The following is a 26,881-nucleotide window of genomic DNA, read 5'->3' as shown; positions in this document are numbered from 1 at the left end:
TCCATGATCAGAGCAGCCTTGCAAAGCTAAGGTCTGCAAAATGCAACAGGCAATTACTGTGCCCCAAGACCATGCTGACTTGTATGAAGGCAAGGGGTAGTGATGTTGCCTTATTGTTAAAGCGTTTGATTATCATGCTGAAAACCCGGTTTTGATTCCCCACATAGATGCAATGTCTCAAGACATTTCTAGAATATTGCTAAAGGTGGTCAAAAACTCACCTCACCTCACCTCACCTCACCTCACCTCACCTCACCTCACCTCACCTCACCAACTCAACTCAACTCAACTCAACTCAACTCAACTCAACTCAACTCAACTCAACCCAACCCAACCCAACCCAACCCAACCCAACCCAACCCAACTCACTCACTCATAACCTTCTATTTATATCTGTATTATTTCTGTACTTGTTGCAGTGCTGGTCAGGCAACTCTGCCAATAAAGCGGCTTTGGTTCCAGTTAGTGAGACAAGATTACTTAAAGGATATCTTCCTCCGATACATCTACCGCAGAAAGAAGAATATTGTCGACAGTGAAGTGGTAGGTTTGCTATTGTAGTTGCCATCTGCTTTGGAAGACTTTACTACGTTCTTTCTTCAGGCATCTTGTTGACCTATATGAAACATACCTTTACTTATCTCTAGCAGGCCTATTTTTTTTCAGGTACAATTTCTTATTGTCTTTTATGAATGTAAATTTCTTTATACTCAGTATTTCCATTTTGACAAGATTTACCTTCAGCTTCACAGATTTATATAATTTTTCTTGGTAATTTTATTGAACTTATTGAAGTTTGTCTGAAGTGTGAAGCTGTTACGATTCATTCATATATTTGGTGAATCAGACTGTAGCCAATCTTAATGTAAATAATGTTTGCAGTATATTATTGGGAGATAATACAAGGCAGATGCTGAAATTAAACCATTTTGGGCTGATTTACTTTAGAAATATGTAAAACTCTTCTGGCCAATGTTTGTTGAAAAGTAAACAGACATGTGAATTAATGTAATCCCAAAAGCTAAATGACAGCTGAATGCTGTAACCATTACAGGTTTTTATTGATTGTATGGGCTTACCTGTCCTGAGTATTGTGTAGGGGCCATGATCACTGAATGGAGTTGCCTCCCTTAGTGAAAGGGCCTACATTCTTACCACGTTAACTGAATACGCTGTCATTTTGAAATACTGTTAAAAGGTGCTTATCTTGTTGGGATTTTGCAGTATCCTGTGTTCCTCATAATAGGTGACTAAATAGTTCACTGTTGACTGGGTTGATTACATGTCTGTGTACATCATGGATTGCTTCCAATATTGATAACTGGATTGTCGGGTCCAGACTCATTCATTTTCAGACTGATGTCATATTGCTGCAGTATTGCTCAAATATTACATCATTAGACAACACTTAAACAAGCAAATCAGCTTAAAGCACTACACACAACTCCCCGAATGTCTTTCCTACGCTTGCTTGGCGTGGTGGGCAAGTTGGGCAAGTTGGGCAAGTTGGCTAAGGTGCCATGCTAGTGATCCACCGAGCCGGAGCTGACAGAATCAAGCCCACCTGTGACTGGCTGATAAAACCATGGAGTCAATTTTGTTTTCAGACACTTTCAGTATTGTCACAACCCCTAGTGTACAGTACACAACCCAGTGCACCTAGTTGTGGGTACAGCAACATGCAGTAAACTTGGGCTGTGACTATACGTCTCACAATGCGCCCCAGGCCACCCAGCTGTGGAGGAAAGGAAGTTGCGATAACTCTGAGTGCCTAGTGGCAGCAAGAGTTGTATGCACCCTGAAGAGTTTAGATTGATAATGCAATGGGCCATTGAGATTGACATCTAATGATCGAGGGAAAAAATACCATCATCTTGAGCATGTACTGTTTTTGTGGATATGTGTGCTAATAGTATATGTATCCTGTAAGTATTGAAGCCCACTTCTGGTGTCCCTCACTATGATAGTACTGGAATATTGCTAAAAGCGATGCAATACCATGCACACTCGCTCACCCGCTCACACAGCAACTCACGCAGCCACCCACCCACTCACTCAACCACTCATCCTATTGTCAGGATTCCATGAGGACAACCAGCACAGAACAAAACGACACCTTGAGGGCTCCTGATCCCATGAAGATCATACACAAAGAACAGGACATCATCACAGCATTTGCCAATAACCAGGTAACTATGTTCAGTTATAACACAGCACAGTCCAGTCCAGGAGATGAATAATGACTTACTAAAGTTCAGTTTTGTTACAAGGATTACGTTCTTTGTTTCATTATTGTGTTTGCAGGTAAATTTGTTGTCAGTTTTTCTTAGATATGTTTTCATTATTTTAGTTCCATTATGTAGAGTTTTCTCAACATTGATCATCGACTTGCTGATTTGACAGCTGTATGTTGAAATGGGAACAAACTTGTTACATTTTCTTTCTTTTAATCTACAAATGACATATTTCTGTGTTGAAAGAACGCTCATATTTTTGCCACAGTAGCAGAATTTAATATCAAGTTTTTGGTTTATGTTGAACATTTGAAAAGGTTTGTGATTGCAGTTAATGAAAACGAAAAAAAAATTGTCTCAAGAGCTGTTCACCTTGTGCTCCAATTAAGACATGCTTTTAGAAAATATGATGTCCTTGTCCTTGATAGAAGAGGTAAACATTTCTATCGTGGCCTTCTATGATGTCCAGGTCTACTCTTCCTCCGTTTCTGCCCCAAATCTTCTTCCCCGCATGTAATAGTTCAGTTGGTAAACTAAGTTTTGTGTGGCCTGTCAAAATCTGTCTTTGAAACAATCAGTTCCTACTTTTGTACCCTTTTCTTCATAATTCCTTTCACAGTGATGCAGTTTTTTGTGGAAAGTTTTAGGGATCTCTTATTATGATTTGAATCCTCTGATTAACCAAACATATAAAGTACAAATTTGATTTTTATGGTGTGTTCCTGCATATGATTCTTAAAAGTTGATCCTGATTTGTAGATGTGAAGGGTTAACGTTTATTGTTGTTACCGTTATAATCTCTTATTATTATTTGAGCTTGCAAACTTTATATGTTTTCTTCTCAACGTTTTCAAATTTCTTATTTTTGAGGCATGGAACTTTACTTTAGTTTGTTTATGAATCCATTTCTTAAGTATACCCACAGGTTATTTTGTTTTTTGTTCCTTTTCTACTGGAAACAAACCAGAAAAAGTAAGGAAACTCAGTAATTTTGTTTGAATGTTTTGATGTTCCTGAGTAATAATACATAAATTTTATTGCTTATTCTTTCTCAGAAATTGAATGACCTATGATTTACTGGTGCAGTTTGAATGACAGCTGAATACTTAAATGTCAGAACAACTATCCATGCTGTTTTGTAGAATACCCAGACATAAAATGGGTTATTGAAGATAAAGCTTGAATTGTTTGTGTGGAACTTTTAACTCATTTCCGATTTCATGTAGAGATGCTTTGATTGTTCTGTGTATGTGTAGGGTAAACCTGTGTACCCAGTGGGCGTAGAGTCATGCTCTAGGGTTGTAGTAAGTACGTTAGTATCAGCTCCTCCCTGGTTGTTTGTGTAGAGTTCTTCCGGCTGGGCAATCTATCCGGGAATCGGGGGCTCTACCAGGAATTCTTTGACATTGGTCAGTAGGAATTATCTCCCCTTGCTAACCTTTAGCACTTGCAGTAATGTAAGACAGTTTTACTCATTTTAATCCATTTAATTTCCTCTTTGTGTCACTAACACCCTTTTTCTATTTGTTTTGTTGTGGTAGTAGCCTGTTGCTTTGGATGTACTTGTCATATATAATAGATTGCATATTGCAGAAGGTAGTATTCACAGCAAGATGTGGACATGCTGAAGTTTTCAATATTTTTTTTGGTTTTGTTTCCATAAATCATTGTCTTTTCCTCTTGCATGTTTGCGTGTTATTTGTGTAATATAAACTCTGATATTGGTGTCAGTGCATGACTTGTTTATTTGAGGCTGCTTTCAGGGATTATAACCTGACATCATGTTTGTGAATGATAAGATATAGTCTTACATCCAGAATAAACTTAAATCGACAGTCAACTTAAATCGTTGTGTCTAGTTACCTCCCTTAGCCTTGCAGGATCTGCTGATCTTGGAATCTATTCCCAGATTTGACTTCATCAGCACTTTATCTCAGCTAGTGGAAACGTCAAGGATCTGTCTCTTTTCACCAACATTGTAACATAACTGAATGATCTGGTGTTAGGGAAACAGAATGGGTTATTGCATGAGTTACCTGTCCCTGATATGTACTATCTATATTTGATGTTTCTGTTCATTTTGCTTTGTTGATTGGAGTGAAATCATGTTCCTGCTTTTCCAGCTTGCTGTACTGACAGTGTAGAGTTCTTGTCTTTGTTTCTGCTGCTGCTTTAGGATGCTCAGTAGTTTGAGACAGATGTGTTAGCTCAGAATGAAAAATATCGCTTACGTCAGCTGATATTTGTCTGCAGTTAAACTGACCTAACATTTTAACCAAGGAGAGGTATGCCATACTGAAACGATGACAGAGAAATATTAATATATCATCCAGTGGTAACATTCTTCTATGATCAGATGACCTTCCCTCGCAGATGATAAACTATTCGAGACTTCATCTTGGTCTTTGAATCTCAACTGTGAGAAAAATCTTCTTTTTTAGGGTGATGTGTTTTGTATATCTGGCAGTGTTAATTAGTGTTATGTGTACTTTGAAAGTTCTTTGAATGGAAGATTTTTTGTTGCTGCTATGTATATATATATATATATAAATGTGTGTGAGTGTATGCTCTTTTATCGTATATATATCCAGCTTGCATCCACAATGTTATTTAGTCAGTTCACGTTTTAATATTGATCTAAATTAGTTCGAAAGCTTATAATGCATTTTGCACAATGCCAACTAAAGGTCTGTTAACCATCATGAGTGTACACCAAGGTATTTTACGGATTAAGCTTCTATATTCTTTCCACACAACACTTTTGGATCATTACAGAACTCTTCATCCCCTCACCACATGAAGGGATCTGTAATGAGCCCGAAACGTTGTATAGAAAGAATAAAGAAACTTAATCCATAAAACGTCTTGGTCATCAACTTCTGAAAGACATCATGAGTAGTGTTTTAAGGGAAACCTAATGTCTTGTATTTTCATTTAAAATGACAATAATCTACTGATGCACTCTTGGCTTCTAAAACGTATCATCTATATTGCTTACTTTTATGGCTTATCTTACCATAATGATTGTATATTGAAATGAACAGGTATTAAGTTAGCTGTTGTTTGATGTCAAAGATATTAAAGATTAGTGTGTTAAATTGCCTTTACTTGTGAAGTGACTATACTTCAAGTTATGTGACCGTCATAGAAAAGTCGGATTCATTATCTAATCATACTCATCAGTCTGGAGGGAACTCAATGTATCAACTTTAGAAAGATGTTGTAGCCAAGTAGTTAAGGTGTAAGCTTGTCATCATGGAGTTCTAATTTTGAATTTTCAAATGGGTGGATTGAGAAAAGCCAATTCTTGGTGCCCCTTGTCCGTCTCTCATTTTCATGTTTCTTAAAGGAGCTTTACTCCAGAACTAAACAAACCAGGCCCTGATTCACAAAGTGTTTGTAACATTTGTGCTTTCATAGCTATATAATTTATCACTGGCTTACAAATATCATAGTGCTATCAACACTCTGTGAATGGGGCCACAGATCAGCTGTATTGTTCACTTGGTGTGAACATGCTTGGACTGCACATCAGCCATGACAAGTTCCCTCACTTTAAGATGTAACTGTAGTCATTTTATCATACTACATGTGCATACTGCTTGAGTCAGCATTGGATGTTACAGAGTTATGTCGGTTGTTATAAAGTTATATATATATGTGATCGGAAAATTACAGTGCTCCAGGAGTAATGAACCAATGATGTCAGCATTTTTTCTGCTCTTTGACTTAACAAGTTCTAAATTTTTCAGTGGCCATATTACCACATACTTTGCATGTACTGTGGCATTATATGAAGTTTTTCCTTTGGTAATCATTATTTTATTATTATTTGGTATTTTTTTAATAAATAAAAAACAATAAGAAATGAAAAAATTAAGATCTACATTTCATTGTCACATTAAATGTATTGGAAATTTGCTTTTTTAAATTCAGTGTCCTGTTCTGAATGTGCTGATTTCATTCAACCCCAGAACATAATGCCATTGTTGTATAGTAAACTGTTTGATGTTTTTGGTCATATGCTGCAGTATTGGGATGACTTCATATCAAATTCATACATTCCGAATGTGACAAGGTTTCAGATAAAGTGTCAAATAAGGTGTCAGTCTTGTGGAGAAGTTATTCTAGTTTATACATGATGCCCTGTATGCAGTCTAATTATCAGGATCACTGAGTACGTTTGTTATGTGTTCCAAATGCCAGACCAGTTTTATTTCTTGTTTTAGGATCTGCTCATTGTATTCTCTCACAAATAAGACACAAAAATAAATAATATTGATCATTTTCCCACCTCAAAAAATAATATCTTAATGTTGTTATTGGCCAGAAATATAAACTTGCCAAAAGTAAAATACTTTTAGAATTTGAAAGGAATATTACTTAGACTGGTGATATTTTTTTGCTTCTTTCATCCTGTCTTTAGGTTTTAGGTGTTCTGAAGACAAAAATCTGTAAAACAAGAAATATATTGAAATATTGAATAACAAACATTCACATGATCTGAGGATCATCATTAAGAGAATTATTAAAGTAGGGTGTGCATGGAAAAGTTTCAGTGAGTTCAGGAAGTTCCTGAAGTTTAGTCCAGTCAGAAATATCATTAACATTGATTATTGTTTAGGTTTGTTGTCATGGTCAGCTATTGAATAAAACCATTGAAAACAATGTCTATTATAAATGACCTTTTTGGAATTTCATTACAGGGTAAATGTCAAGGTTGTAATAAGCAAGAAAAAGAATCAAAAGATTTTGCCTTAGGTGCAGCATGTAGTTTGAACACCACCATAGAGCAATATGATCAATCCAAGGAAAGCTCTGTAAGCCTGTGGCTCTCTGGGGCTCTTTACTGAGACTGTTGTAAGTCTTCGTCAGACTATTAGAGTTATGATTGCCTAAAAGGTTTCTGATTGGTTGATTTTGATTTTGAAGGTCACTGATGAATTGTCATTGAAGAATCTAAAACCATACTCAATTTTATGATGATGTTGAAGGATGTCTGTCAAATGATGATAAGATCAAGTTAGCTTCTGTAGAAAATCACTGGTCATATTGACATTGTTGAAGGAGGAGACAGTAGCATTGAGTGTACATGGTCTTCTCTCTGTATTTACAGGCCAACCTCAACTGCATCACTCTGTCAACACAAAAGGAGATTGTGGAGCTTGACATCGGTGCAATCCTGCACCCACCCACATGGCTGGAGGATGAGACTGAGTATGACATCGAGTGTATCCGCAAGTGAGTAGCTCATGGGCCATCATGGTGGAATGGGGTCTTCAGTGTCCCATGCTTATCAGGTGCCAAGAAACCTAGGCTCCATGTCCTTGTGAGAAATCAGGCTGTCAAGAAATGTAAACTTGATGTCTTTGTGAGCTTTCAGGGTAAAAGTAGGTGTCAAGAGACGTAAGTCTGATGTTCTTGTGGGCATTCAGGGTAATAAGATGTGTCAAGAAAGGTAAGTTTGATGTCCTTGTGGGCATACAGGGTAAAAAGAGGTGTCAAGAAATGTAAGCTTGATGTCCTTGAGGGCATTTGGGGTAAAAGTAAGTTTGATGTCCTTGTGGGCATTCAGGGTAAAAGTACGGTAGGTGTCAAGAAATGTAATCTTGATATCCTTGTGGGCATTCAGGGTAAACGTAGGTGTCAAGAAATGTAAGCTTGATGTCCTTGTGGGCATTCAGGGTAAAAGTAAGTTTGATGTCCTTGTGGGCATTCAGGGTAAAAGTAGGTGTCAAGAAATGTAATCTTGCTGTCCTTGTGGGCATTCAGGGTAAAAGTAAGTTTGATTTCCTTGTGGGCATTCAGGGTAAAAGTAGGTGTCAAGAAATGTAATCTTGATATCCTTGTGGGCATTCAGGGTAAACGTAGGTGTCAAGAAATGTAATCTTGATGTCCTTGTGGGCATTCAGGGTAAAAGTAAGTTTGATGTCCTTGTGCACATTCAGGGTAAAAGTAGGTGTCAAGAAATGTAATCTTGCCGTCCTTGTGGGCATTCAGGGTAAAAGTAAGTTTGATTTCCTTGTGGGCATTCAGGGTAAAAGTAGGTGTCAAGAAATGTAATCTTGATGTCCTTGTGGACATTAAGGGTAAACTTAGGTGTCAAGAAATATAAGTTTGATGTTCTTGTTGGCATTAAGGGTAAAAAGAAGTGTCAAGAAATGCAATCTTGATGTCCTTGTGGGCTTTCAGGGTAAACATAGACATCAAGAAATGCAAGTTTGATGTCCTTTTGGGCATACAGGGTAAAAGTAGGTGTCAAGAAATATAGGCTTGATGTCCTTGAGGGCTTTCAGGGTAAAATCAGGTGTCAAGAAATGTAAGCTTGATGTCCTCGTTGGCATTCAGGGTGAAAAGAGGTATCAAGTAATGTAAGCTTGATGTCCTTTTGGGGATTCAAGGTTCACAGAGATGTCTAGAAACCAAGGCTTGAACATATCTTTTCCTTTTGAACAACTGTTGTATGACTTCCAGCCCACACCCCACACCGTCTGATGTCCCAGACTTCTTGGTGGTGCAGACCCCTCAAGATGGACCCATGCTGCCACAGAGTGGCTCTCAAACACCCAGCACCCCCTACTACCCCTCCACCCCGGGATCCATGTCTATTGGGACACCACAGGCCCAGACAGGCCGTGGGTCTAGCGTGGTACGTACTATACAGTGTTTCACATCATGATTTCTCTTGCTTGCAGTTTTATCATGTGCTTTGCTATTTCTCTCCATATTGTACATGATCACCTTTGAAATTTGTGATAATATTTTTAATGATGAGGGTATTTGTGGTGTTCCTATATTGTTTGGTGTGTTTCTGTTGAATACTATAGATGATATTGATATTAAAATTCACATTAGTCAGAGATTTTTCTTTTTGAGCTAAAATTCACACATTTTGATAATGGCTAGTGTTTATCAAAACCTTGGGTGATTTGTAAATGGGGAGACCGGTGGCATGTAGGCTGTGTGCTCAGTTTGCTGATCAGACGTGGCAGGATCCTCTGTCAGGAGTTCAAATCCAAGGTTTTTCCTGATTATGATCCTTGCTTTGTCAGTTTTATGAGTTCCAAGTGATAACACCCATGACAAGTCCAGCTTCATGTTTTCATCCTCTCATAAACTGATGCTTCATGATGACTGAAAAACTGTTGAAAGAGGTGTAAGACCAACTTTTGCAAACAATCACTCACTCATTGACTCACTCTGTTCCATTAAAAGCACCTAATGGCTGGGCAGTGTATCTAGACATGCATGCAGCCTAATATCATGTCTCTAGTTTGCAAGAAATGTCCCTAAATATTTCCAGGTTTGAATTTTATGTAAGCCCTTTTCATATGAAGAAGTGTAGATGTGATTCAAATTTGACTGATAACAAGACCAATTAAGTGGAAGAGATTTTTGTAGTAAATTGACATGAGTTAATTGATGTGGGATTGAATGTTGAAATATCTCTCCACTTTGAGAAGATTAAAATTTGTTAGGAAAATCTGTATTCATATGAAAATTACACTGTTTATAATGAAAATCCAAATTCACATGAAAATTACACTGTTCTTCTCCAAGAACTCTTACTTTTGGTCATAGATATATCTCCAGTGGCTAAATGTTTTTAGAAGTTTGATGATTGGCAACATGCATTGCAGCCATTTGACAAGATATATTTCATATTTAGCTCCAGCACAGTAAATATTAATACAGTCAGTTAGGTAAGAGGGTAAATATTGTGCCTGTTATATGAGTCATTTGATTGGGGTCTTTGTGTCAGGATACAGACATTTAACACTGCCTGCATAGCTTACCTCCTTTGCAACTCCCTCTTTTGTTGCACTCTGACATAACAGTTCTAGAATGTCCTCAGTCTGAAATATAGCATAGATCATTTATCAGGTATCATTTATATTCCTATGTGATTGAGTGAACTTGGCCAGTTGGAGGAGAACATAATAATATGATCAGAAAGGATATGTTACATTGATTTGATTCAGGGTTCCTTGTAGCTAGTCAAGCTGAAGACACTGGGTTTCTGACTATATAAGGTGTTGAACTCTTTCATGGCTGACAGTGATGTTAGAAGTTATCCACTAGTCCAGACTCAGTTATTTACTGACTACCATCATGTATCCATTAACTTACTGATTGCAGTGCTGCACGAAAAGAAGGAGAAATGATTTATACAGCAAGTGTTGGAAACTAATGTATCTTGTAAATGACATGTAGCATCTGTACTTTTGCTGGCTAAGTTCACTGCCTGTATGAGATGAATGCTCTTCCTTTGTGCATAGCATTACTAGATTTTTCTGTTGATTTTACCCTCTCTGTATAATGAACATATTCTGTTCATATACCTGTCTCAATAACAGTTTGTTTGAAGTAAATATGAAATATCCTGTAGAATTACTAGCTGATGCCATACCCCATGCTTTTGTGCCTTACAGAAACCATTTTCAAAACAGGTGAGCCTGTTCCGAGTACTTGACCTTGACCCTAACCCTGATTGCTCTTTCTCTTTCTCTCTCACTTGTATACTACATATCCTTGTGTCTGTATGTTGTGGTACTGTGGTCCCCTCTTGCTTTGGATTATCATTTCATTCTTGTGATAATAATCACCAGAGCAGAGGTGAAGTCATTTCATGAACACATGGTGTCACAGCTTCTTTGTGAAGAAAAGGACACCTGGATAGTTCTTGTACATTATCAAGTGCTTTTGTCATTTTGGTCTGTAATCAACTTACTGAATGGCTATAATTGGGAGGGAAATTCTAACCAAGGCATTGTTGTACTAGCAATCTTTGCACTTGCTTTTTAAAAAAAATATGTTCGGGCATTGGAACATTCCTAATTCTGATCAGCTGGATAGACATTTCTTTGAAACTGATTTATGGTTACCATATTATTTTATATACTGTTTTAACAACATTTCAGTATAGATCCCTACAATGTTGCCAAGCAAGATTGAATAATATGAGCATAGTGTAGCTATTACATATAGTGGATGAAGGGTGTATTATTAAATGACAATCAGTCTGTTTGCTTTTTGAATCTGTTTCAGTACCAAACCAGGAATAATTTGACTGTCACAGCGTAGATATTGTAGTGCAAAGATGGTTTTGTTAAACAGGTCTTGGTTTTGCATTGGTTGGTCACTCATCTTTACCATCTTCAGTTTGCTGTGAATTGGAACAACTAAGAATCATAATCATTTACCAACACTGAAACTGCATAATGTGTAGTCAGAAAAAGTAAACATCAGTATTTGTCTGATGACCATGGTAGACAGATGGGTAATCTGGTCAGCAAGTCACAGGACCAGACAGTGCACAACAAGCAGAAGTCGTCCTCCGTGTCTCTTCCCCATGTTCTTTTCAGCTGCTTTACAGTAACAGCCTCTTGTATCCTGCTGAACTGTTTAAGAATGTGGTCTGATGTGGTTGCTTGCTTTGGAGAAAGGCATAGGAACAGAATTTACATATAATAGCATAGAACACTTGTAAACAGATGGATCAAGAATCTGTTCAATCTGTTTCAATCTGTGAATTTCATGGAATGTTTTTGTCTCCTATGACTGAAGACTCGTACCCTCAGTTTATACCCTTCTTTTGCTATTCAAACCGTGTAGTTTCATGGACCTTGATGGTTTCACACATGGACCAGTTTTATTTGATTACTTCTCTCTAAATATCATGTACTTCGCTTCTGTATATAGAGGTACAGCGAGAAGATAAGGAAAATATACATGTATGTACTCCAGAGGGACCATCCAGCCCTTAGTTTCTGCATACAGAAGAGTAGCATTAATGATAGTACACCTAGTAGATAACAATATCTATGTGTACACAAGGTACCATTTCATCTTTAGTTTCATAATTAAGCATTCATTTGATATCATGGCTTCAGTAGTTGTTAGTACTTGCCGTTCATGCTGCTTGCTCAAAGTTTTCTCTTCTGAACTACTTTGAAATATGGGTTCCTTCAATAACACATCACACTATATTATGATCCTACTACATGATCCTTTGTCATTGACATTGTTCAAAGAGTCTGATATTAAGGAGTTTCTCATCTCTGGTAATGCAGTGTGCTGTACATTTATTTGATACTCTTATCCCAGGTTTGCCATGATTATGTTTCAAGGGCTGTAAGCACCTCATGTGTGTTCATGATTTAACATCAATGACCATTATCATTACGGGATTTCCACATTTGGCTGAAATGCTGGGATGTGACGGGAATACTGTTTAAGGTAGCATTATGCCAACCTCACTCACACTATAATAACAAGAATGCAAATAATACAGGCCTTTTGACAGTACATGACGTCACTGTCCAATGCAGTTTATTAGTGTGTATTCAGACAGTATTCTCAACTCCCTTAGGATTATATCTGTGTCTTGACTAAGGGAAACCTTGCATCTGTTTGATGTTTCAAAGTGATTGCCCCAGTTGTATATCTATGGTCCTGCAGGTGGCTTGTGTGCCTATGTTTAACTTTGAAGCCTTTGGGAACAGGCTTCCTATAAATTGTCTCATCCATGGCGTGGTGTATTGTGTGTCAAAGGGGCTGTTGCTCATACTATCAGTCACTGGTTTGTTAAGTGGAGGCTAATTATTTTCTGGCCTCAGTCATATAGCTGCAATATTGCTGGATATGGCAGCACAAAAATATGAAATATTGCCTGACAAGTAGTCCCCTTGTTAAGAAAAGCCAACAGTGTCTGTTGTCAATGTCTTATTCTGAAACCCAAAAGGGTTGATGGGGAAGATTAGTCATTAAAGTGTTTGCTCAATTCGCTTAAGACATGGGCACAATTTCCCACATGGGTACTATATGTAGGGCCTATTTCTGGTGTCTGCCAGCATGATATTGCTGGAATATTGCTAAAAGCGGCGTGAAACTAAACTTACTCACTATAACATAAATGTTATAGCGCTGCAGTGTTGAGATTTGGTGTGTGAAAATTCAATACTTCTCTGTGACTTGCCTATTAAATAATGGATATGTGTAGGATGAAGTGTTGTTAACTTGGTCTTTTTTGTTAATCTGGTAATTTTTCAGTTATCTTTTCAGGTTTAGTGTGTCATCTATATCCATTTAAGCCCTGAACTAATGTGTATTTTCTTCCTCTGTGTATGCTATTCTGGGAGGGCAGGTGAAGGGACTGCACTTTCCTGGGATGCACAATCCTGCATTTTCCCAGTTTGTGCTTGACCGCAGTAAACGCTTGATACGCGTGGTGAGCTAGACATGCTTCCACATCTCAGTGTTGTCTGTCTTGCTTTTATTATGTTCATTGTCACGGTCTTGAAAGCGTTGTGACAATGTATTCCTTATATTGTGTTCATAGTCATTCTTTATAGCATTGTGACACAATGTATTCTTATATTGTGTTCATGATCAATCTTTATAGCATTGTGACACAATGTATTCCTTATATTGTGTTATTGTCAAAGTCTTTAAGGCTTTGTAACACGATGCATTTCCTTTGTTGATGTTGTTTAGCAGTGTGACACAATGTATTGTTTTTATTGTGATCACACAAAGTATTCAGTATGTTTTATTCATTGTCACAGTCTTTATAGCACTATGACAAAAAGTATCCACTTTGTTGTCTCCATTGACACAGTGTGTTCCTTTCGTTGTGTTCATTTATGCAGTCAATGTAGCTATGTATGCACAATTTCTTAAGAGACATTTTAGAAGCTCTTGTATTAGAGGAGATGGATGAGATTTGTAGATTTCATCTTCTCTATTTTTTTGATAAACATTTCTGAACAAGTTTGTTAAAATCACAAACATCTGCCCTGAAACATATTGAAAAAGTAAAGAGTTTGGAAACCATTAGTCAAATTGTCTTTGTGTATATACTATGAAGATTTCCTTTAGCACAAAAAATTGTTATGAAATGATGATATTTAGAATTTTGATTTACATTACGTTTTTAGAGCATGTGCCATGTTTGTTTTCCTGGATGATTGTCACTTTGGTTTTGATGATTATATTGACTTATATTGATAATACATATCTTTGATAATTTCTGACATACCTGTATTCGTAGTTAATGAGTTTGATCAGTGGAAAGCTTCATGGGAAACAGGGGGAAGTGCTCATTACAAGAGGTGGACAAGATTAGAACTTTTTCTTTGTTTTCTCGGTAAGGAGGGGACTGGGATCCCAGAACCCTGTTTCATAAAACTCTCATAAACCTAAGATCTTGTAAGTTTTCTCATAGCCACTGTACCTCCTATACTGTAACACAGAAGCTATGGATGCTGCAAGGAAAGTTATGAGATCTTAGGCTTATGAGAGCCTTGTGAAATGGGACCCTGAGACCTTCTTCTTGAAAGGGTTTTGAACTCTAGGTTAAACACTGATTATGGTTCAAGTCTGTCAGCACCATGACGTAAATGTCTCCAGCTGACAGACTTTGTAGTATTAGGAACAGCAGTGTGTTTAGGTAACAATTGTCATGTATGTTGTCACGGCACTGACCTGCGCCCATCATTCACTTCCACAACATGGCATGTCATTGTTTGCTCACCACCAGTATAATCTGTGACACCTAATGTCCATCCACTGTTGTTCATTTGTAGTATAGTACAGTCAGTGTAATATGAATGTAATGCATAACATTCAGGTCAGATATTACTTTTGTTATTTAAATAAATCATAAAAAATCAGATGGGGATATCTTTTGAAGCTGTTATATTGTAATGTTAATCTTTCCAATGTTGTTGAGCAGGGATATTCTAAGTGACACTCTGGTGGCTTGATAATGCCTGGTGGTGGATGTCTCATGCTGTCATGTTTTTCAGATTTTGCGGCGACAGGTTGTGGGAGTACGTCGTATGGGATCCCACCCCCATCTTCCTCACTGTAAGTAAAACAAGTTCTGTGACTGTTGACAGAACTGTTGAAGTTTCAGCTTGAGGATTAGTGAATCTGATCTATAATCTGGTGTAATTTAGAATTCTATATGAAGAACATCCATCCATTCTAATTCATCATATGGGTATAATTTAAAATTCTATATGAAGAACACCCTTGAAAAATGAGGACAAAATTCATGAACTACTTTTACTTGTTGGGTATCAAACAGGGCTATAATCATCTTCCAGTTGTGACAGCTGGACTTGAGTAAACCAGTTAAGGTGCAGAGTGAGCCAGGATCTTGTTTACAGGGATCGGTTCAAATTCCTTGATGACGTATGTCTGTATGTCAAGTTGAGGTACTGATATAAGTGTGAAGTGTCTTTATGATTGCAAATCTGAGTGGCAGTGCTGATGGTAGTGTGAAACTGTGGGAGGATTCATGTGACCTGTTTACATATGTGTGTTTATGACTGCAGATCTGAGTGGCAGTGCTAATTGTTGTGTGTTTGGGTGAAGTTTTAAATGCCCAGTTTACATATGTGTGTTTGTGACTGCAGATCTGAGTGGCAGTGCTGATGGTAGTGTGAAACTGTGGGAGGATTCAAGTGACCTGTTTACATGTGTGTGTTTGTGACTGCAGATCTGAGTGGCAGTGCCGATGGTAGTGTGAGGCTTTGGGAATGGGGCCATGCTCAGCCTTTAACTGTCCTCAGACAACAGGGATCCTTCCCCAAGGTCACCAAGGTGCTGTTCAATGCTCAGGGCAACAAGGTAAACTTTTATTTATAGCTGCCAACATAGAATACTAAATCCAGCATGCTTTCTGAATACATGAATAGATGTAATTGTTGGCATAAACATTCCATCTGAGTTGTGTTAGGCTTTCCTCCTTGACACCATAATGTGTTACAGACTATTCTTAGTATGGAATAATTTTTTATCAAAGGGTGGTAACTCCCAGGTAGCAGGTTCCCCGAAGAGTCATGATTACTTCCCTTGAAGACCTCTTTTGTTTCATTACTGGATGTGATGCTTTAAGTCTCTCGAGTCAAGAGGACTTCAAGGCTAGCATGAATAAGGAAATATGTCATAGATAGATCACTCAGATACATACTTCACATTCATGTTTAGGTACTTCATCTGATAAATATATAAATTTTCCCCCTCATTTACCTAAATTTCACTTTCAATGTTTGATTATGTTGGTATGACTTAATGACAACAGTAATGAGTACAGCTTTGGGCGTAATATGTGCTTAAATATTTCATTTATAGAGTGCTTACTATCCATCTGACTAGTTGCTAATTGGATGCTGTAATAACGTAGGCTGCCTGTTAAGCATTAGAAGGTTATGGTCACATGACTTTATCCAACCAGGTACCCATTTTCTGCTGGGTGAACAGAGGCAGTTTTGAACAATTGTGGCCTAAGGTGAGACCACATAAATCACATGTGCTTTGATGTGCAGCAGGACTCAAGTCGTATAAAGTCATAGGAGTGATGAGTTTGTGTGAGGGCTAGGCGTCACCTGATACTGATCCTTTATGTTCCAGTGTTGTGTAAGCGACATCGAGGGATCCATCTGTCTGTGGCAGGTTGGCCTTGGCAGCAACTTCAACAAACCAATAATGGTAAGACTTCTGTAGCTCCACTTGTAGGGGTATGGACATGAATAACATAGATGCTAAATGTACTGAAACCAGGGCTCCAGACAACTTCTGGGGATGTTGGTGTGCTTACATTTCATATCGCAGGTAGAGGTGTACTGAGAATTTTCAAGGTGTACTGACACATTTTTGTGTGAGTGAGCCGGTGAGGTGGCTTGTTATAAATGACATTAAACAACTTTTCAACTATTAAACTTTATATATGTTAAACATAGAAAGGCATTTATGTGCGTACATGGTACACTTAAAATGTTATATTATGTCTTACATCATCGATTTTCAGGTGTACATTATGCTTGTACGTCCCTTATCTGTTGCCCTTGGAAACTTATGTCAAAGTTGATAAGTGTAATTTGTTAGCCATCTTCATGGTTGTCAGACAGTATGATGTGTCATTCTTTGGATTTGTGTAAATAAAATTGTTTTTCACAACCTGACATGCAGAGCTTGAGCTGTCATAACAAGACCACCAGTGACTTCACATTTGTGGGCTCATCAAGTCTGATAGCCACAGCAGGCCACTCGTCAGAGAGCAAGAATGTTTGTCTGTGGGACACACTTCTGCCTCAGCGGAGTGCTCTGGTGCATGGTGAGTGGAGTGTAGCTGCTCATCTAGAGTCTGTTTGCCATGAAAATGTACCAATGAATTTCACTTTAAACAAAAAGGTAAATTGAATAAAGTGAAAATAAGATAATAAACCCACACAGTATTACCTTGCCAATTGCACATTTAAATCTTAGAATTTTATTCAACTGAGGATAAACGTTGTTTAACAAATGATCATGCATAGTTTCAAATCATTATTATTGGTTTGTACCACAAGGGGACATGCATATTAGATGAAACACCACGAACAAGTTGGGTTGGTCTAAGTTAACACTCATCACATATTGCACGTGCATTTGTTTCAGTGTTTTAACTATTGGGCTCCTAGCTCTACATATTCAAAGATTTCTGTTACATTCCATCTGTTGGATGGATGAAACATTTCAAAGGCCATGGTCTCTAAAGTGTGAGCTATTAATGTGAAAGGTTTTAGGACAGCTTTAGAATCAATGTTGTTGTCTGTTCCAGCGTTCACCTGTCATGAACATGGGAGTCCTGCTGTTGTGTACGCCCCACAACACCAGATGCTGATCAGTGGCGGCAGGAAGGGAGAAATATGTATCCTTTCTAGGATTCCCCTGGCCTAAAGAAATCATCCCCTGGCCTGAAGCTTTTCATCAATAATTCAAGCTACATTTACTGATTTCTTCCAATACAGACCAGGACCCTAAGCTCTGATATGTTTCATATTGTCCCTACATTTGCATGTTGCTGACTACCATCCACAAGTGAGTTTAGTTGCATGCTACATTTAACCATATTCCACAACACAGTGGTGGACATGATTTGTGGGACATCAAACCAGGTTTTTCAGCATGACAACCACTAGACTATGATTTATAGGTAGAAATACTGCATATAACTTAAAATAACCCATAGTGTAAGTAGTTGAGCAGCTGTTTTGATGTGTGCTTGATGATTACCTTTATCATTCTCCAACTGTAGAAAACAGTTTCCTTAGCTTGCGTCAGGTATTTTTGACATGCGTCAGAGACAGATGCGACACACATTCCAGGCTCACGATGGACCAATCAAATGTCTTGCTATGGATAGTGAAGAGGAATACTTTGTCACAGGATCTGCAGAGGGCGATGTCAAGGTGAGGTTTGTGTTGTATGCTGTTATATGTTGGAATCTGACTTTCTTTATATTTCTATGTTTTATGGTAACCAGACGGTCAAACATTTGCCGGCTTGTATTGAGTGTTTGGGCAAATTTGAAATTGATGTGTTGATTGATAATTTGTGGATATATTTGTTTGGTGTAAGGCCAGATCATATTAATTTGTATTTTGGGGGCACCAAACTACAGAAAGAAAGCCAGATTATTTTTTCAGAATAAGGAATCATTGTCACATAGTTTGTTGCATTACTGTATTCTCCTGTGTTCAAAACACATTCTATTGTAGGAGTTCACCAGGTTCGGAGATTGCAGACATTGTCAAAATGTCAAGTACACTGGTTTTGCATTACATGTTGATATTCATGTCCATAACTGCACATTAAAACACTCATCATGCTTTCAGGAAGACATTTTAACTTTCAAATTTGATTTTAGATATTTTTGAATGATGAACATTATCAGGCATTGAAAGGGTATTGTTTGGAAAGTTAAAAGTATTTGAAATTAAACAACTTTTTTAACTTGAATGCTCCAGTAGGACTGAATGACAATTTACGTATAAAGTTCACCAAATTTAAAGCTGTTAATTCTGAATTGGACTGTGAAGTATAAGCCTTTGAATGTGATCTTTTGTTGCTTTGTCCTTCAGGTCTGGGGCCTCGATATTCATCAACTTTTATTCTCCTTCCCTGGAGAGCACAGCAAGAGCACCTTCTTCAAGAATGTGGGGTCCACATCTGGGGTTGCCCAGGTGTCTCTGGGCCCGGGTCATCACCTGTTCTCGTGTGGGGTGGACGGCTCCATGAAATTCAGGCAGTTGCCAGAGAAAGATATCATCGTCCAGACTTGGCCATCTTGACCAGCATGCTGATGTAGACATTTGAAGACAGTGAAGTCATGTACTCTCACTTGTATGTGGATAGTGTAGACAGTGGTGTCACAAAGACTGGAGGCTTTGTTCCTGTTTGAAAATGATTGATGTACTTGTAATTTAGGAAACCTTCCTGGTGACATGAAGATCAGACAAGCCAGGATGGTGTAGAGCAGTTCCAAGAGATTGCAGTGAGCATTAATGATGAGTTTTCATGCAGGCTGAATTGATCTTTAGATCTGGGAATGTCAGATTATTGTATGTAGTCGTAGATTATGAAGCTGATAGTGACTAGGACTGTGTACTAGCTAACTTCATTCATTCTGTAACCATCATGGACAGAAAGACAAAGTTGTATGTTATAAGACTGATTGTGACCAGAACGCGTATTAGACTATTGGGTCATTGTCCATCTTAGAGAGAAAGCCCAATGCGTTATACATTTGATGGTTTTAGTGAGCTAGTTGACTAGAGAACAGTACTATCAGTGGTATAATACTAGGTGAGAACAATATCATTACTATATACTATATTCATTACAACTTTTTAGCTAAAATGTGTGTCATTGTGTCCTGCAAAGTTTTTTTTATTGGTAAGATTTATGATAAGGTAGTAAGAATAGAACACACAATGAGGTATAATGCTAGATAATCCCATTTGAAATATATTGTAGCTTAGGGTAAGTATAGACAAAGTCTGTTCTTTGTGCGTTCAGAATACAGTACAGAATAAACTTTTGAAATGCTGTTGATATGTTAGGGATGTTCTGCTTGCAGAGCATCTGAACTCTACAGTGATTGGAGGGTTGTGATAAATATGCTATATTTTACTTCTTGGTATGATAGGGACAGTATTAGTCAATTGTTGAGTGAATTGATGTGTTTGATATAGGAATAGGACAATTTCAATAGCTAGTTGTGGTATCCTAGGGTAGGCACTTATGACACCAGATGGGAATATTCATTGAAAAGTATTTGTATACCAATAGTATCTTTGAGTGTCTTATCAAAATATGTTCCCCGAAACAGATTTCAAGTTAGAAGAATTAGCACTGAAAGGTTTACCTTGATAATAACAGTAATAACATCAGCAACAGTAATAGCAATAATGATAATAAATAAATCATTTAGTGACATTTGTTAGTAGACTGAAATGCAACTTTGAAGGAAATGAAGGGAATAATTAAACTGATCTGTTTCCAACACATTTCGATCCCTGAGAGGCTTCAAATGTTGGATGCCAAAATGGAAACACAAAAACTCCTGTGCAATAGGTATCATACTGGTATGTAGAAGCTGTTCTTGGATATTACACATTAATGTCCTATTCGGTTACCTCATGTTGATTTTTTTTTCACTGTCATAGGTAACATGTATATACAAGGTGAACTTGTACGCACTGGTGGTCGATCACGATTAACTGTTTAAAGAATAAGTGTAGAATCAATATAGACCCACATTATTGCTTCATAAAGTATATTCTTGTCCGCTATTCTGTTTATTTATATTATGTATATATTATAATACTCGGATACTCTCTCAAGTTCATTATGTTATCTGATGATTTCAGTGAAATGGTATGAACTGCTAGTGATGTAATTTCCATCATTCTCTTTGATCTCATGTGCAATATATTGTAAATACAGACACCCATGTATTGAGTTGCACATCGTTGTACAGATTGGAAGTGAAGTGTGCACTTTGGCCAGTTGGCTTCAGCAGTAAAGGGTTCGCTGAAAAACTTTCTAGTCATTTGTACAGAATTCTTTCACTTTCTCTCTGTATTTTATTCTCTTTATTGTTTTATATCCCTAGATTTTATTTTGTCTGTATATTTTACATAGCTGGGCTCTCACAATGGAAATGAATATTTTGTTTAAGCTCAACCTTACTCTTCTCAATATAATTGTATACGTTTTGGGACTTAAAAGTTATGTGAATAATTTTATTTATATTTGATGATGAAATGTTACAGAGTGATCCCCCTTTGCCCACCAGTCGGCCATGTTGTTATCATTTTCATCAGGACACCATATGGTGGACCTTGAGTATTACCATTGGAATGTCTGATAAACATCTATATGTTTCTTCATTGTAGAAAGCATAATAGAGTCTGTTGTAAGACATGTTTATAAGATAATGTTTCACTTTTTTCACAAGATATGAAATAGTTGTTGCCCTTGTGCAGCGCTTGTGTACTGTTTTGTGATCTGCACATGTTCTGATGTTGAGACAATGTTACTTGTACAAACCAGCTGTTAGTAGAAGTGTAGTTGTTTGCCAGATGTACAGTGGAAGTGCATTGACATCATGAAAAGTCCCTTCTGATACGTAAGCACTCTATACAACAGGAATATTGTCATTTGAGTGAGACTGAGGTGGGGTACCTCATTGTTAAGCATCTGCTCATCTCGCTGAAGACCTGGGTTTCATTCCCCAAATGTGTACAATGTGAGAAGTCCATTTCTGGTGTTTCCTGCCATGATATTGCTGGGGTACTGCTAAAAGCAGCGTAAAACCAAACTCACTCACTCACTTGAGTGAGACAATGTAATAGGGAGTCACGTAAAATCACTGATTGAGATTCAGATGACAGGTCCTATACTGAGTCCATTATTCGTTCAGTCTAGAGATTGCAGTCTTCAGAGCTGGTTTCAGTTGGGTCCAGTTAGTGTTTGTCCCACGTTAATTTCTTCTTCAACATTTCAGACTTTCATGGCAATGTATGCACATCAGAATCCTGGCTCTGCCTTTTGTTTCCAACATATTCTGATTTGTTATAGTGATAAACTGGATATTTGTACCCAGTCTGATTGAAAGGCTCATAATACACTCTTATTGACCTTCTTTTTTTATGTCTTCTACACTCTGTTATGTACAGACTGTTATGTAGTCTGTTATGTAGTCTATGTACAGTCTGGTTAAGTCTTAATCTTCAGATGTACATATGGTCTAATACAGTCTGAACATTGTCTTATATACAGTCTGATATATGGTCTCGTATATGGACTGATATATGGTCATATATACAGTCTGATATATGGTCATATATACAGTCTGATATATGGTCATATATACAGTCTGATATATGGTCATATATACAGTCTGATATATGTTCCCACATATAGTCTGATATTTTTTCTAATATAAAGCCTGATATGGTCTTACATATAGCCTGATATATGATCTATATACTGTCTCAGATATGGTCTAGTATACAGTCTGACATGAAGTGTTACTTACAGGCTCAGATACAACTGCCCACACAGACTGATACATAAACACATCCCATATGTAGGACAATTGTACCAGCTAGAGTCTCAGAGGGATCCGTATGTAGTATAGCACCATGCCCTTTACAAGCAGGTTGTTCAGTATCCCTTTGGGTTATGATAGGATGGAGAATGAGGCATATCATCTGTATTTACAGTTATTTATTTTATTGACTAAGTGCCGTTGGTGCATCCCTGACGATGATCATGAAGTACTCATATCTATAGAAAATAGTTGTCTAATAGTTTCAGGTGTGTTCTTACTACTGATAATGAAAAAGACACACTACAAATCTATATAAATAGTTATATTTTGATAGGTGAGACTAAAATCAGTATAAATCTATATAAATAGCTCTATTTTGATAGGTGAGACTAAAATCAGTATAAATCTATATAAATAGTTGTCTTGATAGGTGAGACTAAAATCAGTATAAATCTATATAAATAGTTGTCTTGATAGGTGAGACTAAAATCAGTATAAATCTATATGAATAGTTATGGTTTGAAAGCTGAGACTAAAATCGGCATTTATACTGTGGAAGCTGTCAAAACCAGCGTCTGTCCAATGCGGGAAGTTGTCAACACTGGCATAAAATCTTAGTCCTGTCTGTGGCATCTCTTAGTTGTCTGAGAGTCTAGGCATTTCCTGAAAGCGGATAATACCCTAGTCAACAGTTGACCTGTGAAGTGATAAGCTGTTGAGTGGTGGTCAGCACACACCTAGTGTAGTTGTCTGTTTGATAACCTGTACCTATTTATCCTGGTTTGTATATAGTTAATGAAGTAGGGATGTATGCACCTGAGTGTGATCTGCATCCATGATGTACATGTTCAAGGCTCCATCTCAAGGTTGTATACTTCTTTCGTTACTTCTGTGATACAGTGTGAGAGTTAGAACAGTGAGTGTCTACACCTGATGTTCTTGTCCTAAATGTTTTACAACCTGTTCTACATATATTGATGTTAATGCTCTGGGTATATCATGGTAGGATTACGTTGAATTAAGATGATGACAGAAGTACTGACAGCTGCAAATGTGACAGATGAGTGTAACGAGTAATTGTAACAGAAGGAAAAATGTATAATCAAATTAAATCCATTTTTCATCCAGACACGAGTGACCAAGGGGAAAATATGTTCGTGTCTGTTGGTGGGGTAGATATCAACTGCCCTATTGATATACACTAACAATTTCAGCACCAACAGCACAATGTCTTTTTGAGTCACATGTTTGGGCTACAATCATGTTGAGTCTAGGCCTGGTTCAAAGATAAAAGCCTGGGCCTAGATTTTTTAAGCTCGCTTAGTGCTAAGATAGTTGTAAGTAAATGTTAATGTATGTCACTTACAACTACCTTAGCACTAAGAGAGCTTCGAAAATCTATGACCTGTCAGTGCATCTCAATGTGATGGACAGTAGTTGAACTTATGCTTAAAAATTACCTTAGTATTAAAGTATTAGATACAAGCACTACAGGAAACACCTTCATGGCCCCATTCATCAGAGTGGTCTTAGTGCTCAGAGAATCATAAGCCTGTGTTTGGGAATTATGATCACCTTAGTGCTAACATACTTTGTAGTAGGGGGCCCAAGACCTCCATTAGTTTCAAATGTTGATGTTCTAGGGTGCAAGTATTCACCTGTTCATCATTATCACACAAATTAAGAGTATGGAGTATGTTGGTCAGTCCATTATTACCAGCTGTGTTAGAATACTGAACATAATTCAAACAGATTTACACGTTTGCATAATTGTTGTTTCTCATCCATATTATAGCCCCAGATATATATGAGCTGTTAATTAGCAGATGACAATACTGGACTTCTAACAATCATGTCAGCTGATGTCATGTCATTAGTATCTTAACCTCAATATATTTGTTTCCATGAAGGATTTCATCCATTTATCAGTTGGTTTCTGAAGCCTGGTGTAAATTTAGCACTTTTATGTGTGTGCTGTTTATTTGATATATGTATTATCAGTTGAATGCCTATGCATTGTTTGTGGTCACAATTTTGGGTTTTGACAAACCAGGTAGTCTATACTTGTGAAATAGGGCATGTTGCATTTAAACAATGAAGGTTCATTCAACAGTGATGGAAGCATGGAAATACACATTGGTAACTCAGTCTGACTTGTGGCTTTGTGGTATCGGAATAAAGAGCTATCAGTGACGCTGACCAAATTGAAAAGGACCTTAGTTTCTTTCTAATTGGTTACTTATATAAGGAATTTGTCAATGTTTAATCTGTGTTGAGTTCTTGTTCTGTAACAGGTAAAACAACTTGCGGTATGGTTACATCGAGGTAGGAAATTGTCCCCAGGGAGACTAACTTTATTCATCATTCCAGTTTGGTAATATTTTGTAGTGCTTGATGAGTTTGACTAAAATTATTGTGCTATGTCAATCTACAGTGTCATAGAGAAATATTTCATATATACATAAAACCTTTCTTTACCCATTTCTTGCACTTCATTTATGTGAATTTACATATCTAATATCGTGTGAAGTATTACATTAATGTTTTGTCTATATGTATTTATGATTGTCGGAAAGGAATTTTCTTGTTTAATATTGTACTATTGCAGAGATTTATAAAGATTTTAGTTTGTTTTATTTTTTATTTTCATTTGTATACATGGGTATTGAAGGGCAAAAAGGAAATGATGAAGAATGATACAGGTGTTTGCAATATAGGGTTTTACTGATACTAAACATGTTTGCTACTTCATTCCTTATACCACTGTTTTTGTTGTACCTACAGAGGACTTATTGTACAATTTGTGTTGGTTGGGTGTGTACAGTAACCTGCAACAGTGTACATAGGTGTCCTGTTGTTGTACACACCTGTAGTCCTGTTTTTTGTTGTGTGTCCTAACACCATTCGGCCCTGTTACAGAGGACGCTTCTATCGTATATTGCCAGTTATGAATGAAAATGCAATTGTGATCAATTAATTAATTAAAAAGGTAATTTATGGTTAGTGAGGTGTTGTTTTCATTTTTTTGTCATCATACGTAAATGGTATTACTTAAGTGTGTGGGTGAAAATGAATAGATGAATTGGTCAGGGATAGCAATTTTCTGCTGATCTGTGGATTTCAGCTGATTCCATTTTAAATGAATCAGTTCAAATTCACGTTGTTCAAGAAATATATTAAGCAAATTAAGCTGTGTAAATGATTTAAACTGAACCTGTGGATGGTTGTAATTTTTAGGTCATATGAACTATGTAATGGGACAGGACAGGACAGGACTTCTTTTCTTAGCAAAGCAAATGTATGAGTTAGATGGTCACGTCAGCAGTATTTCAGCTTACCCTTGCGGAATCAACCCCAAAAGTACTCGCATCTGTTGGTTATATGTTTTGCCTGAATTACAGTAAACGTGACAGTAGTCTCAAGCCTTGTTATGACTTTACTGAAATTCTACTTTCAATATGAAGAATGGAAGAAGGAAAGGCAGTAGTCTTTGAATGGCATTTAGAAGTGATACACATAAAGGTATGAATTTATGGATGTCAACTTCGTTATGTTGAGAAACATAATGTTTCAGCGCATATTCTTACTGTGGAATTCTTAAAATAGACACCTACAAATGCATGCAATCAAGAATAATGAAGTGCTCCGTACATGTATTTAAACAGAATTTTACGCTTGCGTCGTGAGCGTGTATATATAGAACGCGAGAGAAAAAGAAGGGAAAAGATGCCATGTTTTTGTGGCCTGATTTGACTACAAATGTAATGGGAAACTGCATATCATACCCAAACATCGCCTTGTCGCAGTCTCAACAGGGATGTCGTCGGAAGGGCCAAGGACAATGTAAAGTCTGGTCCAGCTGACTTTCCCTTTGCTCTTTTGACTTTCCCTTTGCTCTTTTGACTTTTCCTTGGTTCTTTTGGCTTTTTTCAGTTTAGTCCCTTTTGACCTGTTTCCTTTCACCTACGACTGATGAAAACTACCATGCGCCAAAACAGACATGAATGCAGGATCTTAAAGGTTGTTTTTCAAAATAGATTCTGTGACCTCACATTTCTTCATAGTTTGTTCTTTCTAAAGGGCGGAATTGCTAGAATGTCCATTACCAGTATTCTGAAACGTTTCTCGTCCTGGTCAGTGGGGAATGTGTATTCCAAGCATGGCAAAAATAGAATATCGATACATTGATACAAGCAGTTTTATTTTTAATTTTCCAACCTGGTCAGTCCTCATTACTTTCAGTAAGTCATCAAAG

General features: G+C 37.3%; 1 protein-coding gene across 3 annotated transcripts in view; it reads left to right on the top strand.

Moving 5' to 3' along the window:
- The window catches only part of LOC137278305 (dmX-like protein 2), a 96,310-nt gene extending 70,681 nt beyond the window's left edge, over positions 1–25,629 (top strand). Inside the window, exons 36-47 of one of the 3 annotated variants that reach the window (XM_067810556.1) lie at positions 420–543; positions 2,079–2,189; positions 7,351–7,475; positions 8,709–8,883; positions 10,667–10,684; positions 15,044–15,104; positions 15,742–15,872; positions 16,656–16,733; positions 17,214–17,358; positions 17,845–17,934; positions 18,348–18,475; positions 19,148–25,629. In XM_067810556.1, the coding sequence (XP_067666657.1) occupies positions 420–543; positions 2,079–2,189; positions 7,351–7,475; positions 8,709–8,883; positions 10,667–10,684; positions 15,044–15,104; positions 15,742–15,872; positions 16,656–16,733; positions 17,214–17,358; positions 17,845–17,934; positions 18,348–18,475; positions 19,148–19,357 (1,396 nt within the window). In that variant the 3' untranslated portion in view covers positions 19,358–25,629. Of the gene's footprint in view, positions 1–419; positions 544–2,078; positions 2,190–7,350; positions 7,476–8,708; positions 8,884–10,666; positions 10,685–13,380; positions 13,557–15,043; positions 15,105–15,741; positions 15,873–16,655; positions 16,734–17,213; positions 17,359–17,844; positions 17,935–18,347; positions 18,476–19,147 lie in introns of those variants that run through there. The other 2 variants (XM_067810557.1, XM_067810558.1) reach the window with 2 other exon arrangements.
- Positions 25,630–26,881: the final 1,252 nt, after the last annotated feature.

The sequence above is a fragment of the Haliotis asinina genome, chromosome 3, assembly GCF_037392515.1.
Source record: "Haliotis asinina isolate JCU_RB_2024 chromosome 3, JCU_Hal_asi_v2, whole genome shotgun sequence".
NCBI classification, from domain to species: domain Eukaryota; kingdom Metazoa; phylum Mollusca; class Gastropoda; order Lepetellida; family Haliotidae; genus Haliotis; species Haliotis asinina.
Note: the sequence above shows the minus strand (reverse complement) of the source record. Positions and strands in the feature narration are given on the sequence as shown.